This window comes from Ranitomeya variabilis, chromosome 1, assembly GCF_051348905.1.
Source record: "Ranitomeya variabilis isolate aRanVar5 chromosome 1, aRanVar5.hap1, whole genome shotgun sequence".
Classification (NCBI taxonomy): Eukaryota; Metazoa; Chordata; class Amphibia; order Anura; family Dendrobatidae; genus Ranitomeya; species Ranitomeya variabilis.
In genome coordinates, this window is record NC_135232.1 from 1119408634 (window position 1) to 1119432920 (window position 24287).

Consider the following 24287-nt stretch of genomic DNA (forward strand, 5'->3'; position numbering starts at 1 on the left):
CCAGGTTTGTTGAGGTGTAGTCCGTCTCTGGTGAGGAGTCCATCGTACAAGTAATTCACCTATGTCATCACGCTGCCCACACTCTGCGTCCTCCTTCATTGGCTGAGAAATGGCGCTGAACGCATCATATGAAACGCGACTTTGGCGCGAAGATCGCCGACCGCATGGCCGATCCCACACTGGGATCGGGTCGGGTTTCACGAAACCCGACTTTGCCGAAAGTCAGCGATTTATGAAATTGACCAATCCGTTTCGCTCAACCCTAGTGGACACCTCTTCTTGGCTCAGGGTGTATGTCCCACCTGCGTGCCTTATGATATTATCGAGAGTTACGAAAATTAAGATGAAGCTACACATTTTGATTATTATTTGGAAATTTTCTTTTATTCCCTTATTTTCATTTCTTAACAAGATTATTAAAAAAAAAGTGTACAGAGCACGAGCGCTCTAGGACACACAGTGAAGATGTACTTGCACTGCACACTTGAACACTAGTGCTGTGCCTTTAAGACACACAGTCACATGACTCTGGGTGCAGAGGGCAGATCCCTGCTGAACACAGAACTTTGCAGGATCTCTCCTTACCCGTAGAAAGTATTTGGGCGTTTTCAATGGAAATTGAATACCAACACAAACTAAATTAGTTTTTTCTGTGAAGTGACCCCAGGAGGCTTCTGATCAGGTACCAATCCCAGGACTGACCATTATGTGTGTAACTGTCACCCTGACCTCAGAAGATTAACCCTTCCTCTCCTATATTTGTGCAGCACCAGCACTCTGCAGTACAGGCTGATTATTGCTTTATCAGATGCTATAAAGGTTTTATGTGCTGGGTTGTTTTTACGATAAAATACTGGGAAGACAAAGCCTGTAACTGGTTAGTAGTGATTTATGGAGAAGTTAAAAATTTCCACCACCCGTGGTATGTTATATGTGAGAGTACATGTAAGTCTGACAGCAGGAGTCATAAGAGATGACTGTAGTGACTGAGCAATAGCTCGTATATCATTGTATATGGAGGACAGTATTATAGAAACTATATTCTTGTACACAGGAGCAGTATTATAGTAGTTATATTCTTGTATATAGTGGCAGTATTATAGTAGTTATATTCTTGTACATAGGGGCAGTATTATAGTAGTTATATTCTTGTACATAGGGGCAGTATTATAGAAGCTATATTCTTGTACATAGGGGCAGTATTATAGTAGTCATATTCTTGTACATAGGAGCAGTATTATAGTAGTTCTATTCTTGTACATAGGGCAGTATTATAGTAGTTATATTCTTGTACATAGGATCAGTATTATAGTAGTTATATTCTTGTACATAGGAGCAGTATTATAGTAGTTATATTCTTGTACATAGGGGCAGTATTATAGTAGTTATATTCTTGTACATAGGGGCAGTATTATAGAAGCTATATTCTTGTACATAGGGGCAGTATTATAGTAGTCATATTCTTGTACATAGGAGCAGTATTATAGTAGTTCTATTCTTGTACATAGGGCAGTATTATAGTAGTTATATTCTTGTACATAGGAGCAGTATTATAGTAGTTATATTCTTGTACATAGGAGCAGTATTATAGTAGTTATATTCTTGTACATAGGGGCAGTATTATAGTAGTTATATTCTTGTACATAGGGGCAGTATTATAGAAGCTATATTCTTGTACATAGGGGCAGTATTATAGTAGTCATATTCTTGTACATAGGAGCAGTATTATAGTAGTTCTATTCTTGTACATAGGGCAGTATTATAGTAGTTATATTCTTGTACATAGGAGCAGTATTATAGTAGTTATATTCTTGTACATAGGGGCAGTATTATAGTAGTTATATTCTTGTACATAGGGGCAGTATTATAGTAGTTACAGTTTTGTACATAGGGGGCAGTATTATAGTAGTTATATTCTTGTACATAGGAGCAGTATTATAGTAGCTCTATTCTTATACATAGGGGCAGTATTATAGTAGTTATATTTTTGTACATAGGGGCAGTATTATAGTAGTTATATTCTTGTACATAGGGTGCAGTATTATACTAGTTATATTCTTGTACATAGGAGCAGTGTTATAGTAGTTATATTCTTGTACATAGGAGCAGTATTATAGTAGTTATATTCTTGTACATAGGAGCAGTATTATAGTAGTTATACTCTTGTACATAGGGGCAGTATTATAGTAGTTATATTCTTGCACATAGGAGCAGTGTTATAGTAACTATATTCTTGTACGTAGGGGACAGTATTACAGAAGTAATATTCCTGTACATAGGGGTAGTATTATAGTAGTTATATTCTTGTACATAGGAGCAGTATTTTAGTAGATATATTCTTGTACATAGGGGCAGTATTATAGTAGTTATATACTTCTATATAGGAGCAGTACTACAGTAGTTATATTCTTGTGCATTGGAACAGTATTATAGTAGCTATATTCTTGTACATAGGGGCAGTATTCTAGTAGTTATATTCTTGTACATAGGGGGCAGTATTCTAATAGGTATATTCTTGTACATAGGGACAGTATGATGGTAGTTATATTCTTGTACATAGGGGGCAGTATTATAGTAGTTATATTCTTGTACATAGTGGCAGTATTATAGTAGTTATATTCTTGTACATAGGAGCAGTATTATAGTAGTTATATTCTTGTACATAGGGGCAGTATTATAGTAGTTATGTTCTTGTACATAGGGGCAGTATTATAGTAGTTATATTCTTGTACATAGGGGGCAGTATTATAGTAGTTATATTCCGGTACATAGGGGGCAGTATTATAGTAGTTATATTCTTGTACATAGAATGCAGTATTATAGTAGTTATATTCTTGTACATAGGGGCAGTATTATAGTAGTTATATTCTTGTACATAGTGGCAGTATTATAGTAGTTATATTCTTGTACATAGGAGCAGTATTATAGTAGTTATATTTCTGTACATAGGAGCAGTATTATAGTAGTAATATTTCTGTACATAGGAGCAGTATTATAGTAGTCATATTCTTGTACACTGATCATAAAAACAAAGGGAACACTTTAACAACAGAATATAACTCCAAGTAAATCAAACTTCTGTGAAATCAAACTGTCCACTTAGGAAGCAACACTGATTGACAATCAATTTCACATGCTGTTGTGCAAATGGAATAGACAACAGATGGACATTATTGGCAATTATCAAGACACCCTCAATAAAGGAGTGGTTCTGCAGGTGGGGACCACAGACCACATCTCAGGGCCAATGATTTCTGGCTGATATTTTGGTCACTTTTGAATGTTGGTTGTGCTTTCACACTCGTGGTAGCATGATATGGACTCTACAACCCACACAAGTAGCTCAAGTAGTGCAGCTCATCCAGGATGGCACATCAATGTGAGCTGTGGCAAAAAGGTTTGCTGTGTCTGTCAGCGTAGTGTCCAGAGGCTGGAGGTGCTACCAGGAGACAGGCCAGTACACCAGGAGATGTGGAGGGGGCCGTAGGAGGGCAACAACCCAGCTGCAGGACCGCAACCTCAGCCTTTGTGCAAAGAGTAACAGGAGGAACACTTCCAGAGCCCTGCAAAATGACCTCCAGCGGGCCACAAATGTGCATGTGTCTGCACAAACGGTTAGAATCTGACTCCGTGAAGATGGTCTGAGGGCCCAACTTCCACAGATCGGGGTTGGGCTCACAGCCCAACACCATGCTGGACACTTGGCATTTGCCACAGAACACCAGGATTGGCAAATTCGGCACTGGCTCCCTGTGTTCTTCATAGATGAAAGCAGGTTGACACTGAGCTCATGTGACAGACGTGACAGAGTCTGGAGATGCCATGGAGAGCGATCTGCTGCCTGCAACATCCTGCATCATGACCGGTTTGGAAGTGGGTCAGTAATGGTGTGGGGTTGCATTTTTTTGGAGGGCCGCACAGCCCTCCATGTGCTCGCCAGAGTTAGCCTGACTGCCATTAGGGACCGAGATGAGATCCTCAGACCCCTTGTGAGACCATATGCTGGTGCGGTTGGCCCTGGGTTCCTCCTAATGCAGGACAATGCCAGACCTCATGTGGCTGGAGTGTGTCAGCAGTTCCTGCAAGATGAAGGCATTGAAGCTGTGGACTGGCCCACCCGTTCCCCAGACCTGAATCTGATTGAGCACATCTGGGACATCATGTCTCGCTCCATCCACCAACGTCACGTTGCACTACAGACTGTCCAGAAGTTGGCGGATGCTTTAGTCCAGGACTGGGAGGAGATCCCTCAGGAGACCATCCGCCGCCTCATCAGGAGCATGCCTAGGGGTTGTAGGGAGGTCATACAGGCACATGGAGGCCCCACACAATATTGAGCATCTTTTCCTTGTCATGAGTCATTTCCACTGAAGTTGGATCAGCCTGTAATTTGATTTTCCATTTTGATTTTGAGTATCATTCCAAATCCAGACCTCCATGGGATATTAATTTTTATTTAAATTGATAATTGTTATGTTTTATTGTTCTGAACACATTCCACTATGCAATGAATAAAATTTGCAACTGGAATATTTCATTCAAAGATATCTAGGATGTGGGATTTTAGTGTTCCCTTTATTTTTTTGAGCAGTGTATATAGGGGCAGTATTATAGTGGCTATATACTTGTACATATGGACAGTATTATAGTAGTTATATTCTTGTACATAGGGGCAGTATTATAGTAGTTATATTCCTGTACATAGGAGCAGTGTTATAGTAGTTATATTCTTGTACATAGGGGCAGTATTATAGTAGTTATATTCTTGTACATATGGACAGTATTATAGTAGTTATATTCTTGTACACAGGAGCAGTATTATAGTAGTTATATTCCTGTACATAGGGGCAGTATTATAGTAGTTATATTCCTGTACATAGGAGCAGTGTTATAGTAGTTATATTCTTGTACATAGGAGCAGTATTATAGTAGTTATATTCTTGTACATAGGGGGCAGTATTATAGTAGTTATATTCTTGTACATAGGGGTAGTATTGTAGTAGTTATATTCTTGTACATAGGGGGCAGTATTATAGTAGTTATATTCTTGTACATAAGGGCAGTATTATAGTAGTTATATTCTTGTACATAGGGGCAGTATTATAGTAGTTATATTCTTGTACATAGGGGCAGTATTATAGTAGTTATATTCTTGTACATATGGACAGTATTATAGTAGTTATATTCTTGTACACAGGAGCAGTATTATAGTAGTTATATTCCTGTACATAGGGGCAGTATTATAGTAGTTATATTCTTGTACATACGGGGTAGTATTGTAGTAGTTATATTCTTGTACATAGGGGGCAGTATTATAGTAGTTATATTCTTGTACATAGGGGCAGTATTATAGTAGTTATATTCTTGTACATAGGGGCAGTATTATAGTAGTTATATTCTTGTACATATGGACAGTATTATAGTAGTTATATTCTTGTACACAGGAGCAGTATTATAGTAGTTATATTCTTGTACATAGGGGCAGTATTATAGTAGTTATATTCTTGTACATACGGGGTAGTATTGTAGTAGTTATATTCTTGTACATAGGGGGCAGTATTATAGTAGTTATATTCTTGTACATAGGAGCAGTGTTATAGTAGTTATATTCTTGTACATAGGAGCAGTATTATAGTAGTTATATTCTTGTACATAGGGGGCAGTATTATAGTAGTTATATTCTTGTACATAGGGGTACAAAGAAGAGCAGATCTGGAGGCAAATATACTGGTCTTGGGGGTTTAGAGATAATTTAGGTCTGGTAAACTGGAGACAAGATGATACTACCTGTCAGAGGAGCTGGATGCAACAGTGTGGCAGGAGTGCTTGATGAATGGGGCTAATGTGGGAAACCTCGGATTTTGGTATTCGGACTGTGAGCTTTTTTTGGAAAAGCTTTCACTATCAATATAACTGTAGGAACTGGGTATCATTACTGTGAAGGGAGCAGGATCTGGATGTGTCTCGCGATCCTTTCTCAGGGCTTAATGTGGCTCACGACCTACTCTGAGAGCTGCAGGTGGCTCTCTAAATCAGAAGTTTGGGGACCACTGCCCTAGATTTTGTAGAGGAAATCCGAGAGTTTGTCTATGATAATCTCCCCACCCAAAAATTGTTTGTTCCACCTTAGTTCCATATATGAATCCTGCTACAAACTATAACTCCTGGCATGATTATATATTATATATTTTTTTATTTTTTTATTTTTTTATTTTTATTTTTCATTGTTTTTCATTTTTTTCATTATTATTATTTTTCACTAATTTTCGTTATTTTTTCGATATCATCATTTCTCGCTCTCACAGATCTTTATTCCTTAAATTTCATTTATTTCAATTAATTTTTCATTACTTCATTACTTCCGTCCAGGTACAATCTTTATATATTTCTTTTTCTTATTTATAATTACCAGAGTGTCTCTTTTCACCCCTCCGTTAACGTACTATATGGCACTGTAGATGTGCGGTCAGACAGACACTGACATCATTGTTCAGCCCCCTACACAATACTATATGGATGCGAGAGCCCTTTTTGAGTTCCCTATAATACTCGGACATCCCAATTATAACAGCACTACGTCACTTCCGGTAGTGACATCAGCTCTATCCTTTCACAGAGTAGCGCCATAGCAACTATCCTCAGCCCCATGTGCACCACGTCATTTCCGCCTAAACAGAGCTTACTAGTAGCGCCATGGCAACCGAGCGGTATGAGCTCATGCGGACGCTCGGGCATGCGCACATCCTCAGTTTCATGTGCGCAACGTCACTTCCGGTTAGCGACATACACGAGAGCGGCAACGCTATTTAAAGATCTCACATCTCACACAGCATGCCGCAATACAGGACACAGGAACGCCGGGCTTCTACCCTCACAGGTAACAGCATTAGTCTCCCACCGCACGTTGTACAGGATGCCCGTGGTTGTGATAGCTTTATTTATTCATTTGTATCCCGTGCCTTGGTAACTTCAACAGGGTCACCTACCTACACAAGCAAGACGCTGATGCGCCGCTACTATCCCCTAATAAGGTAATGATCTACCCCGGTTACTCTAAGGCACCATAGACTATACCAGCACCGTTCTCAATCATACACCCATAATTTTTCAGGTTGTACCCAGAGAAGCACCACCCATTCTACCATACCTTTGCTCCAAAAACGGACACTATACCCAGCAGAATGCTGATGCATCACTATTGACATTTAATAAGGTAATGATTTAATTCCGTTGCCACCAGACACCACGAATTACAATACCACCATTCCTTACCGATATATTCACCAGGGCAGTTTCTAGCCCAAAAATGACACAGGGCGAGAGTAGGAAATTTCTCCCCCCCCCCCCCCCCCCCGGCACCGAAAATAATAAACATTATTTTTGTGGGCTTGAGTAATAAATAGAGAGCAGGCTTGTATCTTCCCTTTTTTTAATAAATTATAATTTGCCTTTAACTTATATAGAACTTGGGGAAAAGGGACAAGTATGCTAATTATTAACGGTGAGAACAAAGTTGTAGGTAAATAATATCTATTAATTATTTTGGAAACAGATCCTAAAAATTGTAGGTTGCAGATTTATGAGAAACTGACTCTTCTAGATTTAGCCGCTGCAAAAGCATTAATAGCTTCCGAATAATTCAGCTTTTCTGCCAGTTCATTTTCTAATTCCAGGTCACATTTACTAATCTCTTCTAAAAGGAGATTGGCGAGACTTTCCCCAGATGTATCAGTAGCAGGACGATAGCCAATAAAATGTTCCTTTATTGCTACGTGATCATCATCTATATCAACAAATCTTAAGGTGTATGACAACTGTTCAGTGTGACCTGCATCTTGTGTGCAGTCCAACATTATTGAAAAATACTTAGATCTTTTGGCTTTTTCTAGAATACATTTCTTCACCTGAGAGGCCATCAAGCAGATAATTTCATTTTGAATTAAATTTCCACAGTAATGTGTATGGATTTCCTGGGAAGTAATTCGTTTTAAATGATCTCTCATTACTGGTTCAAATTTTCCAAGAAGCTCTATAAGCCCAAGGAAATGTCCATTATTTGGTGTAAACAATGTATTTGACGATCCTCGAAAAGCTAAATTATTGGTTGCCAGGTATACAGTTACTGCCATAACTCTTTCCAACACTTCTCGCCTGGGTGAGGATGCCACCAGACTGCCAAAGATGAGGTAAGTCAGCTGGGCCCCCTCCCGGGTTTCATGCTGTGGGGCATGCCAAATCAGCATGCCCCAAGGGTGGTTGGGGGGGGGGCAGGTGTGGGGGTCCCCATCCAAAAAAAAAGGCTAGCCCAACCCATCCCATCCCTCAGACCCCCTCACCTGTTCAGTGTGTCAGTGCCCTCTGCCCTCTGAGTCTGAGCGCGCTCAGACTGCTAAATGGGGCTGCTGGGAAGGGAAGGACTAATCCATAGGCAGGGGGTGGGCATTTTTGCTATACTGCTACCACTGTCAGACTAGACTGCAGCCTGTCCTGTCCAGCATTGAAATTGGCAACAGCCAGGCAGCCTAGTCTGACAGTGATAGTGTGTGTGCTTAGCTCTTTGATCACTGTCTCAGGGAGCGCCCGTGCTCAGCCGAGAGCGCGGCGCCCCTGCTATCAGTGTGGGAGTGGCCGAGCTGCCTCATCCTGGCTGTTCATTCTCGCTGTTCATCCAGCGCGGAGCGGAGGTGAGTCATACCTCCCAACTTTTGAAGATGGGAAAGAGGGACAAAGTTTGCGGCGCGCTTTGCGCGCCGCGGCAAATTTTAGGCCACGCCTCTGACCACACCCATTCATAATTAGTCACACCCATATCCACATCCCAACCACACCCATTTAGCACTGCCGATCACACTGTTTCATATACAATAATTATAAACAAAAAAATATGGCCACACAGTGCCCCATACTGTATAATGGCCACACATGATGCTCCATACTGTATAATGAACACACATGACGCTCCATACTGTATAATGGCCACACATGATGCTCCATACTGTATAATGAACACACATGATGCTCCATACTGTATGACCGCACATGATGCTCCATACTGTATAATGACCGCACATGATGCTCCATACTGTATAATGACCCCACATGATGCTCCATACTGTATAATGGCCGCACATGATGCTCCATACTGTATAATGAACACACATGATGCTCCATACTGTATGACCGCAAATGATGCTCCATACTGTATAATGACCGCACATGATGCTCCAGACTGTATAATGACCGCACATGATGCTCCATACTGTATAATGACCCCACATGATGCTCCATACTGTATAATGACCGCACATGATGCTCCATACTGTATAATGACCGCACATGATGCTCCATACTGTATGACCGCAAATGATGCTCCATACTGTATAATGACCGCACATGATGCTCCAGACTGTATAATGACCGCACATGATGCTCCAGACTGTATAATGACCGCACATGATGCTCCAGACTGTATAATGACCGCACATGATGCTCCAGACTGTATAATGACCGCACATGATGCTCCAGACTGTATAATGACCGCACATGATGCTCCAGACTGTATAATGACCGCACATGATGCTCCATACTGTATAATGGCCGCACATGATGCTCCATACTGTATAATGGCCACACATGATGCTCCATACTGTATAATGGCCGCACATGATGCTCCATACTGTATAATGGCCACACATGATGCTCCATACTGTATAATGACCGCACATGATGCTCCATACTGTATAATGACCGCACATGATGCTCCATACTGTACAATGACCGCACATGATGCTCCATATTGTATAATGACCGCACATGATGCTCCATACTGTATAATGACCGCACATGATGCTCCATACTGTATAATGGCCACACATAATGCTCCATACTGTATAATGACCGCACATGATGCTCCATACTGTATAATGACCGCACATGATGCTCCATATTGTATAATGACCACACATGATGCTCCATACTGTATAATGACATACAGGCACGCAGCTCACACACAGGCACGCAGCTCACACGCACGCAGCTCACAAACACATGCAGCTTTGACACAAATGCATCACACACGCAGCCATCACACACACACGCAGCCATCACACACACACACACGCAGCCATCACACACACACACACGCAGCCATCACACACACACACGCAGCCATCACACACACACACACACGCAGCCATCACACACACATGCAGCCATCACACACACACGCAGACATCACACACGCAGCCATCACACACACACACACACGCAGCCATCACACACACACGCAGCCATCACACACACGCAGCCATCACACACACACAGCCATCACACACACACAGCCATCACACACACACAGCCATCACACACACACAGCCATCACACACACACAGCCATCACACACACGCAGCCATCACACACACACAGCCATCACACACACACGCAGCCATCACACACACGCAGCCATCACACACACGCAGCCATCACACACACGCAGCCATCACACACACGCAGCCATCACACACACACACGCAGCCATCACACACACACGCAGCCATCACACACACAGCCATCACACACACACACGCAGCCATCACACACACACACACACGCGCAGCCATCACACATGCAGCCATCACACACACACGCAGCCATCACACACACACACGCAGCCATCACACACACACACGCAGCCATCACACACACACGCAGCCATCACACACACACACGCAGCCATCACACACACACACACGCAGCCATCACACACACACACACGCAGCCATCACACACACACAGCCATCACACACACACACGCAGCCATCACACACACGCAGCCATCACACACACACACACGCAGCCATCACACACACACAGCCATCACACACACACACCCAGCCATCACACACACACACACGCAGCCATCACACACATCACACACACACAATCTCCTCTGTGATGCAGGGGCGGCTGATGTCCATGTGCAGCTCTCTGCTGAAGTCTTCAGTCTCCTGCTCACAGCTCTGCACTATCCCGGCACCTCCCCCGTCTCTCCTTCTCTGCCGGGATAGCAGCTAAGAGCAGAAGCCGGAGCTCCGTGCACACACAGCCAGAGGTAGTGAATCGCTGACCTTTCTTCTTGATTGCTGCAGGCTCTCTCCTTCAGCGTGGCAGCGCCGCACAGGGGGCGGGAGGGGGGGGGGGGTGTTGCGCGGGCGGTCAGGAGGCAGCTTTTATATAAAAAAAAAAAAAAACAGGCTCTCTCTACGTCCCGGAAGTGGGCGGGGCTTCACCGGCGGCCGCAAATTCGGGATTTTAAATGCCCGAAGCGGGACAGCGGGACCCCGGTGCCAAAGCGGGACTGTCCCGCTGAAATCGGGACGGTTGGGAGGTATGGGTGAGTGGCGGCGCCGAGGTGGCCGCAACCATTATGTGCGGTGCGGGGGGGGGGGGGCGCGGCGACGCGAGGCGATGATCTGACCGCTCAGCTGTCAGATTTGCAGCTGAGTTCGGGCAGGGCGCGCCCGCGCTCAGCACTGAGCGCGGCATCCGCGCCCCTGACAGCCCTTAAACAGCAGCAGCAGCGGGCAGGGGACCACCGGGGCCCGAGGCCTCTCCTGCGCCCCCCGGCCCCACGGCGCCCCGTGTGGCCGCCCTGCCCGCCCTGTTGAAGAAACGGCCCTGATATTCACAATATTCCAGGTCACATACGGATCACCCACCAGGCCATATTTACTACTAGAGAGTTGTACCTGGTAAATATTCACAATTCCTTATCGTTCATTCATTCTGTTTAGCTCACTATATGGTTGGTTACTGACATTACTATTGTTTCCTTTAGCCCCTGGATACCTCAGGGACGACGTTCTTCTTTCTTTATTATAAGAAATTGCTCATTAAGGTAATTGATCGTAGCTCATTAATAGGAGGACCTCATAGACACCATGTCACTAGACGTATTCCCCTACTCCATATTGACGGTCTAACCTCATGACATATGCTAAATGGTACTCATTTGGGGAGTTTTAGCCATAGGCTACAGTGCTTTGTACATAGTGTATTATATGATTTTGTCAAATTATTTGTTGTTAATTCTCTATTTATTTGTTGTATTATGCTTTTCTTAAATGTATATACTGTTTGTTCTTGTGTTTACAGTGCGACCTTAGATTAAGACCCGGGAGGGTCGAAACGTCACATTCTGAGTCGCTTGCACATTGTGATAACTATTGCCTTCTGTTTGATCCTATATATTTGATTCTTTTTCTATTGAATAAATTAGCATGTTCAAAAAATCATTGCACATTTCTGCCTAAGATATTCCACTGAGGGAGTGCGGTGGATAGTGTTTACAATCCTGGCATGATGGGCGTTGTAGTCTCCCAACAGCTTGAAAGCAACATTTCACTCTAGATCCATGTTGGATAACTTGTGAATATTATCGAGCCTTAGCTGAGGCAGAACTAGGTGTCTCCTCTCTCAGCCCCATCACATCTGTAACCTAACCCTGCTCCTAACAATCACTATCTTTGGTGACAGAAAATGTAAAGTGAGATCATAAGGGCGGTGCAAGGTGAGAAGGTAAAGAACCGCGTCTATAAGTTGACACCAGCTCTGTTCTTTGATCTCACATGGTCAGTTCTTAGATGAAGCTGGCCATCTAGGTTGCAAGGATGTAAGTTAGAAGTTTAAGTGTTTCTCCCCTTCCCCCTGACAATTCGCCATCAGTTACTAAATGTACCTTCACACTCAGCAACTTTACAACGAGAACGACAACGATCCGTGACGTGGCAGCGTCCTGGATAGCGATCTCATTGTGTTTGACACGCAGCAGCGATCTGGATCCCGCTGTGATATCGCTGGTCGGAGCTAGAAGTCCAGAACTTTATTTGGTCGCCAGATCGGCGTGTATCGTTGTGTTTGACAGCAAAAGCAACGATGTCAGCAATGTTTTACATGGAGCTAACGACCAGTGAGAATGATAAGTGAGTCACTGCTACGTCACAGGATCGCTCCTGCATCGTTCTGGAGTTGCTGTGTTTGACGTCTATACAGCGACCTAAACAGCGACGCTGCAGCGATCGGCTTGTTGTCTATATCGCTGCAGCGTCGCTGAGTGTGACGGTACCTTTACTGATGTTGTTCTTAGATCCAAGTAAACAGTTTAGAAGAAGGATTTCCCAGAACTCCATTTACTTGGTTTCATTGTCCTTGATTTCATGGGATGCATAAACGTCTGGAGGAGATCACTACTTGTCCAGCCATTAATGGTATAAGAATTTCATGAAAAAGTGTTGACCAAATATCAGTACTGGTCCTATTTACATTTGTAATTACATGGCTTTATTTATTGTCCATATTCCATTTCTAGTTTCTTTAACTTCCCAATGGTCAAAAAGCAAAGTAGACCTCTCAAGTTTGGCAATGATCATTGCAGACAAAGGAAAATTTAGATAGTTGTGTTCTAAGCACCAGAACTAAACGACTTACACCCCAGAGAACTCAGGGAGCTGAGAGCACTATTTTGTATCAAGGGTTACTGTGGTCCCAGCAAGGGAAAACTTTGTGGTCACCTTATTGTCAAGGAATTGTCCAAAGCAGAGAAGAAGCTGAGTAGATTCTCTTATGGCTGACATAATGCCAGAGGATTGGTGCAAAGCAGATGTGGTGTCACTGATTAAATCCAAGTACATAAACTGAGTTTGATTATTTTTTTTCGAGTGAAATATGATTTCAATTGTCCATGCAAAGAGTTGTGGTTAATGATGTACACAATGAATGGTGACAATATTCTTCAGAATATTTATGAACTACATATTCCAAAGGACTAGAAAGGGTTATCCTGCTCTTGTTTAAAGCTTCGTAATGGGAAGCCATGCAAATAAAAGTACAGAAGAAGCCATACTTACCCCTGGGATCCAACTGTATCCAAGCGAAGGAAAGGATCCTGGGAATAAGTATAGCTTTTCTGTTCCTTATATAAGCATGGTTTCCCAGCGTAAAATTTTATACAAGGGCAGAGATCCCCTTTAGTAACATCAGCCCACTATTTACAAAATGTGTCCCATGGTTTCGGTCTTAGCTGGTGACGCCAAGCTACAGTATTTAATATAGTACAGACAATGGAAGATATTTCTATGTTATAGAACAACATGGGCACAGTGTTTGACCATCCATTTGAGTTCAAAGTGGACAAGTTTAAATTTTGACCTTTTGGCTAATAATAATCTGCATGCCATAGATGCCTTAGGGCAGGGGTAGGGAATGATCCTGCTTTTAGGAGTCGGTTTTGTCAGGGCCTATCTGAAACATTAAAAGATGCATTAGTGCTTTACGAAACTCCTGAGTCATTGGAGGCCACCATGGCTCGGGCCATACGTATAGATAGACGCCTCAGGGATAGACCTGTTGTGACTTTGTTTCCTATGGTGCTTCCTAAAAGCGAAGTTCTCCCTGGGTGCTCTGAAGAATCGATGTAGTTAGGGGGGCTGCTCTCGGTAGGGGTCTCTTGCGGTTCACCAAAAAACAGGGTTGTGTTTTTTCTGCGGTCAAAAGGGTAATTTCATTGAAATGTGTCCTTCTTTACCAAAGCACAAAAAGCCATGGGAAAACTTCTAACCCCAGGTTGTGAGGAGGATTACAACCTCAGTGTATATCTCCTCTGCATGCGTTTCTCAGTTTATCTTACCTGCGACATTGGTTATAGGTACGAAAACTGAGAGAATAGCTATCCCTTTGGATAGTGGGGCGGGAGTCAATATCGTGGATGCTCGGTTCGCACAAATTTTTGTGTTTGATGAAAAGTTTGAACAGGAATAGTGTTTTTTGAGTATATGTCTGCTCTGACCAGTTTATCCCTGAGTTTTGGAGGGTATTTAATGCAAGGAAGGAATGGTATGAACAAAGGCTTCTCTTTTTGCGTTAGAACTTAGTGTGGCTGTTCGTGAAATTTGTTCTTCTGACAGTTCGATTTGGATAGTCCTTTTCTAGGAATTTATTTCTCATTTCAACCAGTCTTATTTCTTTTGTTTGATGTCGGGATATTATTTTTTTTACTCTCTGAATTTAGGAGGATGGAATGGATTTCTTTGTCGCTTTGGAGAAATGTAACAAACTGTTAAGATCAGTCTCTTTTGTGAATCCAATCGTTAAATTTCCATTATCTTCCCTGCAAATTAGAGTGTCCAGAAAGTGGATTTTTTTGTAATCGTAAATTGTAGTTCTGGACAAATGTTCATATATGTGTTAAAGGTTTGCACAGTTTCATCCAGTCCATGCCATATACAGAAGATATCGTCAATAAATTTCCACCAACGGCAGGAATGATTTTGGAAGAGTATGTTGATATAGATGTAGTCCTCCTCAAGGGAGCACATGTAGGCAATGGCCCAGTACTGTGCCCTGTATTTGAAGGTAGAAAGCATCCTGAAAAAGGAAGAAGTTCTCCTTAAGGACTAAATCAAATAGGTAGAGCAGAATCCTCTGATGTTATCGTCAAAATGTGCCTCCACCAACAATACATCTATTGTCCTCAAAACTTTCACATGTGTGATAGATACACAGGGTGGGCCATTTATATGGATACACGTAAATAAAATGGGAATGGTTGGTGATATCAACTTCCTGTTTGTGGCACATTAGTATATGGGAGGGGGAAAACTTTTCAAGATGGGTGGTGATCATGGCGGCCATTTTAAAGTCGGACATTTTGGATGTAACTTTATTTTTTCCAATGGGAAGAGGGTCATGTGACACATCAAACTTATTGAGAATTTCACAAGGAAAACAATGGTGTACTTGGTTTTAACGTAAGTTTATTCTTTCATGAGTTAGTTACAGGTTTACAGCCATTGACATGTCACAGAGGAGCAGATAGAAATTGTTTTGATGTCTAGTGAACGCAGTACCCGGGTCATTGCAGCAGATTTCAATGCAGGACACCCTACGCAAGAAAATTGTCACCATTCCCATTTGATTTAGGAGTATCCATATAAGTGGCCCACCCAAAAAAGTTTGCCTCATCACTGAACATAATGTTCTGTGTAAAGTGAGGGTCCTGTTCCAATTTTTGTTTTGCCCATTCTGTAAGTTCAACGTGCCGATCTGGGTCAACCTCATCCAGATGCTGCAGCAGCTGGATTTTGTAAGGATGCCATTTGTGAGTAGCTAACAAAAATTGGAACAGGACCCTCAATTTACACAGAACATTATGTTCAGTGATGAGGCTAACTTTTTTGGGTGGCTATTTATATGGATACACCTAAATCAAATGAGAATGGTGACTGTTTTCGTGATAGGGTGTCTTGCATTGAAATCTGCTGCAATGACCTGGGTAGTGCGTTCACCAGACATCACAATGTCTGTCTGCTCCTCACGCATTAACCTCTGTGACATGTCAATGGCTGCAAACAAAGAGAAACTTGTAAATAACTCATAAAAGAATAAAGCTACATTAAAACCAAGCACACCATTGTTTTCCTTGTGAAATTCTCAATAATTTTGATGGGTCACATGACCCTCTTCACATTGGGAAAAAATAGTTGGATCAAAAATGGCCGACTTCAAAATGGCCAAGGGATTGGTTACAATCCTAAGAGATCTCAAAATGATAACCATGTCTTTTAACCCCTTCACGACCTTGCCCTTTTCCGTTTTTGTGTTCTTGTTTTTCGCTCCCCTCCTTCCCAGAGCCATAACTTTTTTTATTTTTCCGTCAATATGGCCATGTGAGGGCTTATTTTTTGCGGGACGAGTTGCACTTTTCAATGACATCATTGATTTTAGCATGTCGTGTACTAGAAAACGGGAAAAAAATTCCAAGTGCGGTGAAATTGCAAAAAAAGTGCAATCCCACACTTCTTTTTTGTTTTGCTTTTTTGCTAGGTTCACTAAATGCTAAAACTGACCAACCATTTTGATTCTCCAGGTCATTACGAGTTTATAGACACCTAACATGAATAGGTTACGTTTTATCTAAGTGGTAAAAAAAAAATCCAAACTTTGTTAAAAAAAAAATAAAAAATTGCGCAATTTTCCGTTACCCGTAGCGTCTCCATTTTTTGTGATCTGGGGTTGGGTGATGGCTTATTTTTTGCGTGCCAAGCTGGCGTTTTTAATGATACCATTTTGGTGCAGATGCATTCTTTTGATCGCCCGTTATTATATTTGAATGCAATGTTGCGGCGACCAAAAAAATGCAATTCTGGCGTTTCGAATTTTTTCTCGCTACGCCGTTTAGTGATCAGGTTAATGCTTTTTTTTATTGATAGATCGGGCGATTCTGAATGCGGCAATACCAAATACGTGTAGGTTTGATTTTTTTTATTGTTTTATTTTGGATGGGGCGAAAGGGGGGGTGATTTAAACTTTTATATTTTTTTATTTTTTTCATATATGGGAGGCTAGAAGCTGGCACCACTCGATCGGCTCTGCTGCATAGCAGCGATCATCAGATCGCTGCTATGCAGCAGAAATGCAGGCTTGCTATGAGAGCCGACCTCAGGGGCGCTCACAGCAGGCCTGCATCAGTAACCATAGAGGTCTCAAGGACCTCTATGGTTACCATCCTGAGGCATCGCCGACCCCCGATCATGTGACAGGGGTCGGCGATGCGATCATTTCCGGCCGCGCGGCCAGAAGCGTCGGTTAAATGCCGCTGTCAGCATTTGACAGTGGCATTTAACTGGTTAATAGCGGCGGGTGAATCGCAATTTCACCCGCCGCTATTGCGGGCACATGTCAGCTGTTCAAAACAGCTGACATGTCCCGGCTTTGAGGTGGGCTCAGCGCCAGAGCCCATATCAAAGCAAGGGACCCGACCTCTGCAGTAATAGTACAGGAAGGGGTTAAGGGCAATTGGGGGCTTTACGGTTTTGTGATTTGTGGCGTATTAGTTCATTTGCAGATCAATTTTTTGGGAAAAATTTGTTGGGCCTGGCAAATTTGAATTTCAAAAAGTTTGATCATCCATGCAAGTATAATGAAGGCATATAAAGTAATTTTCTCTAACATCAGTGTTGGGTTCCCAATCTGTCTTCTGACAAAACTTGGGCAAACCTGTGAAATGTCTGCTATTCTGCCAGTTCGCATGTTACCACTGAACAGTTTTATTTTTATGTATACTGAGCATCCTGAGAAAGAAAATCTTGGAAGATATTGACGAATTTACATAAATATCCAACTGTCTACTCCCACATCACTGGCCGCAAATTCTACTTGCCATAAAAGATGGAATTCTTGAATGCCGGGTGAAGAACATTCTAAATATTACTGCATTAAATAGAAAGAAACCTGAATGTGATGATGGTGCAATAAGGATTGCGTAGTATTTGTGGATAAAGGCCCCGTCTCACATAGCGAGATCGCTAGCGAGATCGCTGCTGAGTCACAAGTTTTGTGACGCAACAGCGACCTCAGTAGCGATCTCGCTATGTGTGACACGTACCAGCGATCAGGCCCCTGCTGCGAGATCGCTGGTCGTGTCGGAATGGCCTGGTCGTTGAGGTCCCGCTGACATCGCTGAATCGGTTTGTGTGACACCGATCCAGCGATGTCTTCACTGGTAACCAGGGTAAACATCGGGTTACTAAGCGCAGGGCCGCGCTTAGTAACCCGATGTTTACCCTGGTTACCAGCGTAAATGTAAAAAACAACAAACACTACATACTCACCATCTGATGTCCGTCAGGTCCCTTGCTGTCTGCTTCCCACACTGACTGAGCGCCGCAAAGTGAAAGTGAAAGTACAGCACAGCGGTGACGTCACCGCTGCGCTCTGCTCTCACTGTACGGCCGGATCTCAGTCAGAGCAGTAAGCAGACGGCAAGGGACCTGACGGACATCAGATGGTGAGTATGTACTGTTTGTTTTTTTTGGTAACCAGGGTAAACATCGGGTTACTAAGCGCGGCCCTGCGCTTAGTAACCCGATGTTTACCCTGGTTACCCGGGTGCTGCAGGGGGACTTCGGCATCGTTGAAGACAGTTTCAACGATGCCGAAGTCGTTCCCCTGATCGTTGGTCGCTGGAGAGAGCTGTCTGTGTGACAGCTCCCCAGCGACCACACAACGACTTACCAACGATCACGGCCAGGTCGTATCGCTGGTCGTGATCGTTGGTAAATCGCTATGTGTGACGGGGCCTTAACACCATGACTAATCCTTTAATTCCTCGGTTAAATATACATTGTGTTGGGTTTCGTAGACTTCTGGCTCAGGACATGTAAACTGTGTCATTGTAAGACCAGGAAGACTCTTCCATTTATCCTAAGCCCTTGTGAAGCTTCAGTAGGATCACAGTCTGATCTCCTGAGTATTTAGGTTGGCTTACAAGTAATATCAAAGCCAAATATGAGATGTGGAAGCCACCTGTCATCAGCTATGGGAAGGACAAGATCCGTGAAGGGCTTTGGATCAGGATTATATTCTTTGTCCTCTGTTTCTTATTTCAGGTGAAGGGTCAGGTAGGAAAACCATTCTTGGTGAACTTTATTTGCACATATCAGTGGAGCATTGGTGAAGCATTTAGCGGAAGGAATGATGAGCCTTGTAGACGCTAACACACCATGATGACAGACTCGGTAAACTGATCGGAGGAAAAGTCCAACTACTAAACTGGTTTATTAAAACAATGATATGTTTATAGGGAAGCAACACCAGATCAGACACTGTTCTGAATTGTGTGAAGACTTTCACAAATAATGTTTTAATCCTCCAATTCTTTTAAATTAAAAAATACAAAATCAAGCTGTACAAATACAGTAGTTTTACAAATTTTGTACTGATTTGAGCTTATAGCTCCTATGCAGAGATAGCCCCAACTCCGTTATTTTGATGGGTTTTCTCCCATGAGAACTATTCGCTTCAGGTACTTCTACAATATTACTTTAGGACTTCGATTTGACCATTCCAAAACGTTAACATTCCTTTGTGTCCTATGGCTCGTTGCCTTGCTGCACAACCCATGTTCTCTTGAGGTTCAGCTGATTGTGACATTTTCCATTAGAATTTAATTTTAAAATTCAGAATTCTTTTTCCATTGAATGATGGCACGTTGCCCTTGCCCAGATGCAGGAAGACAGATCAGAACAGTTTGATCGCGTCTCCAACAAAACATTGTTTCTGTAGACCATAGCTGTAGAAAAGACATAAACCTCACATCCAAAACGTATACATTATTGCAAACTATTTATAAAAGTGAACATGAGATTCTTAGTTTAACATTCCGATCAGACTGTATGAAGCCCCCTGCCACGTCACGGCGAACCTCTTGGAGTGCGGAGCATTCTGGTTTGTCCAGGTGATATTTAGCAAACTGCAGATGTGCAGTGATGTTCTTTTTCAAGAGCAATAGTTTTCTTCTTGCAATCTTGCAGTGCACACCATTGTTGTACAGAGGGCTCCTAAAGAAGGACTTATGAACATGTGAGAGAGGCCTTTAGTTGCTTACAGGTTGTCATGAGATCTTTTGTGATATCCTGGACTGTTATTTGCCTTGTTCTTGGAGTCATTTTTGTTGGTTAGCCACTTGTGGGGGGAGTAAAAATGGTCCTGAGTTTCCTCCTTTAGTACACAATCTGTTTCACTGTGGACTGGTGGTGGCCAAACTTTTTAGAGATGGCTTTGTAACTTTTCACATATTGAAGAGAGCCTTAGAAATCTGATTTGTTTGTGCCATTGAACTCATCCACAAACATTTAATGCTAACATTTTATAAAACAAATGTGTAAAAAAAATCTAAGCACACAGAAGATCATACTTTAATATATACCTGTTCTTTAATTAAAACATGTTACTCACTCACACTCGATTGTCATCCTATTGATTGAAAACAACAGACTCTAATTTCACCTTCAAATTACCAGCTAATCCTGAAGGTTTACATACTTTTGCACTCACGACCTTTGACATCACAGTCTAATACTTTTTACTCTTTTGATTTCTATTATTAAGACATGTGAAAATCTGTTGTCATTTTAAAACAAATTTATGAAAAAATATGAAAAATTCTGAAGGGTTCACAAAACTTAAAAGCACCATTGTAGGTGACGACCCTTCTTCCTCTATGCAGGGACTTCGTCTTACTCTCTGCCTCGGACCCATGGTGTGGTTCCTCAGCATGCTTCCTGCTCTGTGCACGCCCCAACATGGAAGCTCCCCTGCTCTTAAAAGGGGCAGCATATAATAAATTCCTTCAGCTTGTAGCCGAGAGGCATTTAGTATAAGTAGTCCACCTGCAAGATGGCTCCCAGCCAATTACTGGTAGTCATCCTGTATATAAGACTCACTCTCCCTTAGGGAGTTGCCAAGCAACGAGTTTAGTCATTAGGAAGTGTGGTGTTCTACCAGAGTAGTTATGAAGTCCACTAGTCCCATTGCGACTAGTTTCCTGAACCCGAATCCCTGGTTCCGGTGTAGCCAGTGTCCTGAACCCGAATCCCTGGTCCCAGTGTGGTCCTGTTCCCGAAGTCACCTGGTCCCAGTGTGGACAGTGCCTGTATGTAATCCCCTGGTCCTAATTCAGCCAGTCCTGAATCTGATGGCCCTGGTTCTGGTGCGGTCAGTCCTGTTCCCAAAGTCCCCTGTTCTCAGTGCCTGAACATTGTCCCCCAATCTGTATGTGTATGGCCAATCCCTGATCCAGTAAATTGGTGGGTCTGAACATAGCCCTAGTCCATGTCAGTGAACCAGGCCCCTGGGGTGAGCAGCTGCAGTACCGGGATCTGCCTATGAATGGTACCTAGCGGCTACCTGGGGCCCAGTCTGTCTCCACCATCAGAAGCTCCAATGAACACCTGGGAGCTGCTTAGCTATGCCCCTTCCTGGGCAGGCCCAGTCCTGTGGCACAGTGGGTCCACAAATGCACTTGCACCACCATTGGGCGTCAATTATGGACTCTGGTTGCACCTATTAAAAGCTCCATTATCAAATTTTGTCTAACAAAGGAAAAGGTTCAGTTTTCAGGTGATGTTATGTATAAAAACCCTGGCCAAAGTAAAAAAAAAATTTTTTTTACCCTTCCCTTTCACCTTGAGCACTCAATTTCTTATTTTTATGCGTTTCATGAGCAGTTGTAAATTTGCGCCACAAACTATTTGAAAAGTGAAAATATTAAGATTAGTCTCGCACATTTTTCTTGTCCATTTTCTTGTTTGGAATGAGGAGACAAATATTGCAAAATTTTTGCACGAGTTTGATTCAAATTTGGTGCAATTTTTCATTTTAACCCCGTGAAACTTATACCAAAATTAGGCTTATAAATTGGTTAAACCAGTTTTTCTCTAAATTTTTCCTCTGAGGCCTCACCAGAAAATGCTATATGATGCCCAGTAGATTCACAAAAGATCCGATGTAATAGAAGACTGGCTTTATTGAAAGTACTGATTAAAAACTTTATATAGCAGCCACATTTCAGACCTATAGTATGTTCTTAATTATAATACTAAATTTAAAAAATCTGAAAAGCGTCAATTGCAGCTCTAACCTTACTTTTATGTTTGTTTATCCAATACATTAAAAAAATCATGTTTTCCCTATACCAATCCATTAATCGATATAGGAAAACACCAGTAAAGGTCTTGTGACACCCATTGAAACGCAAACGTAGGGCACCAAAACTCTGGTACCAAATACTACTATGCTCTCTTCCTGTTTGTCAATATTCACGTGTGCTTTTTCTATTTTTTGTCTTGGTTCTTACAAATGTATATGTTTCTTAACTGTTTTTTGTTTAATTTCATCTCTTATAGTTGTACCTATTCGTGAGGTTATGCTTTGTAGCTTTGTTGATATTGTATTGTGCAAATAATTATTCTGTTGATCTAACTGGAATAATGTCATATAATTAGATTGTTACCGTTGTGCTCACTGGATGGGTGAACTATTTAGGTGCACTTCCACTACTTCCAAAACACCATGAGTGAAGGTCTCATGCGCACCTGAAACGCGTTGGTGTTTCTACACATGAACTAATGCTTGGCTGTAAAAATGTTTTTTATACTCGCCAACAAGGGTTGAAGATTTTATGTCCATGAAGCTGGATCCTTTTCCACTGTGACCTAGGTTTGCCTGGTGCTGATGGAAGTCTTAGAATCATAGAATGGTAGAGTTGGATGGGACCTCCAGGGTCATCGTGTCCAACCTCTGCTCAGTGCAGGATTCACTAAACCATCTCAGACAGATGTCTGACCAGCCTTTATATGTTCCAGTCTCCTAGTTTGGAACATATAAAGCCTGATTTATGGTTGTGTTTACACCTTCATTAGTTACAACATTTTTGCACAGTTGGAAGTTGTATAAAAGTTTTGCAACATTGGGCATTTTCACGCCAATCCCACCCAGTGTGTGGTGGTGTGCGCCTCTTAGTGAATCAGGCGCATTTCACTCCAGTGGAGCCGATCCATCGTTAAGACAACGTCAATCTAAAGGCCCCGTCTCACTAAGCGATTTACCAACGATCACGACCAGCGATACGACCTGGCCGTGATCGTTGGTAAGTCGCTGTGTGGTCGCTGGGGAGCTGTCACACAGACAGCTCTCCCCAGCGACCAACGATCAGGGGAACGACTTCGGCATCGTTGAAACTGTCTTCAACGATGCCGAAGTCCCCCTGCAGCACCCGGGTAACCAGGGTAAACATCGGGTTACTAAGCGCAGGGCCGCGCTTAGTAACCCGATGTTTACCCTGGTTACCAAAAAAAACAAACACTACATACTCGCCTTTCAGTGTCCAGGTCCCTTGCCGTCTGCTTCCTGCTCTCTGACTGAGCCGCCGTACACTGAGAGCAGAGTGCAGCGGTGACGTCACTGCTGTGCTCTCACTTCTCACTGTACGGCCGGCAGTCAGTGAGAGCAGGAAGCGGACAGCGAGGGACCTGACGGACATCAGAAGGCGAGTATGTATTGTTTGTTTTTTTTTACATTTACGCTGGTAACCAGGGTAAACATCGGGTTACTAAGCGCGGCCCTGCGCTTAGTAACCCGATGTTTACCCTGGTTACCAGTGAAGACATCGCTGGATCGGTGTCACACACACCGATTCAGCGATGTCAGCGGGGCCTCAACGACCAAAAAAAGGTCCAGGCCATTCCGACACGACCAGCGATCTCGCAGCAGGGGCCTGATCGCTGGTACGTGTCACACATAGCGAGATCGCTATGGAGGTCGCTGTTGCGTCACAAAACTAGTGACTCAGCAGCGATCTCGCTAGCGATCTCGCTATGTGAGACGGGGCCTTTAATGAATCAGGCTCATAGTGGTGTAAAAGCCCCAAAGTGCTAAAGGTGCACATTAACATA

The 24287-nt window shown here is 42.9% G+C and overlaps 1 protein-coding gene across 3 annotated transcripts in view; it reads left to right on the plus strand.

Moving 5' to 3' along the window:
- Window positions 1–532: 532 nt before the first annotated feature.
- THNSL2 (threonine synthase like 2) overlaps window positions 533–24287 on the plus strand; it is a 71738-nt gene continuing 47983 nt past the window's right edge. Inside the window, exon 1 of one of the 3 annotated variants that reach the window (XM_077280259.1) lies at window positions 533–682. Coding sequence is in view for 1 of the 3 variants with exons in the window: in XM_077280257.1 (XP_077136372.1) it covers window positions 6832–6877 (46 nt within the window). In the remaining 2 variants the exon portion in view is untranslated. Of the gene's footprint in view, window positions 683–6785; window positions 6878–24287 lie in introns of those variants that run through there. The other 2 variants (XM_077280258.1, XM_077280257.1) reach the window with 2 other exon arrangements.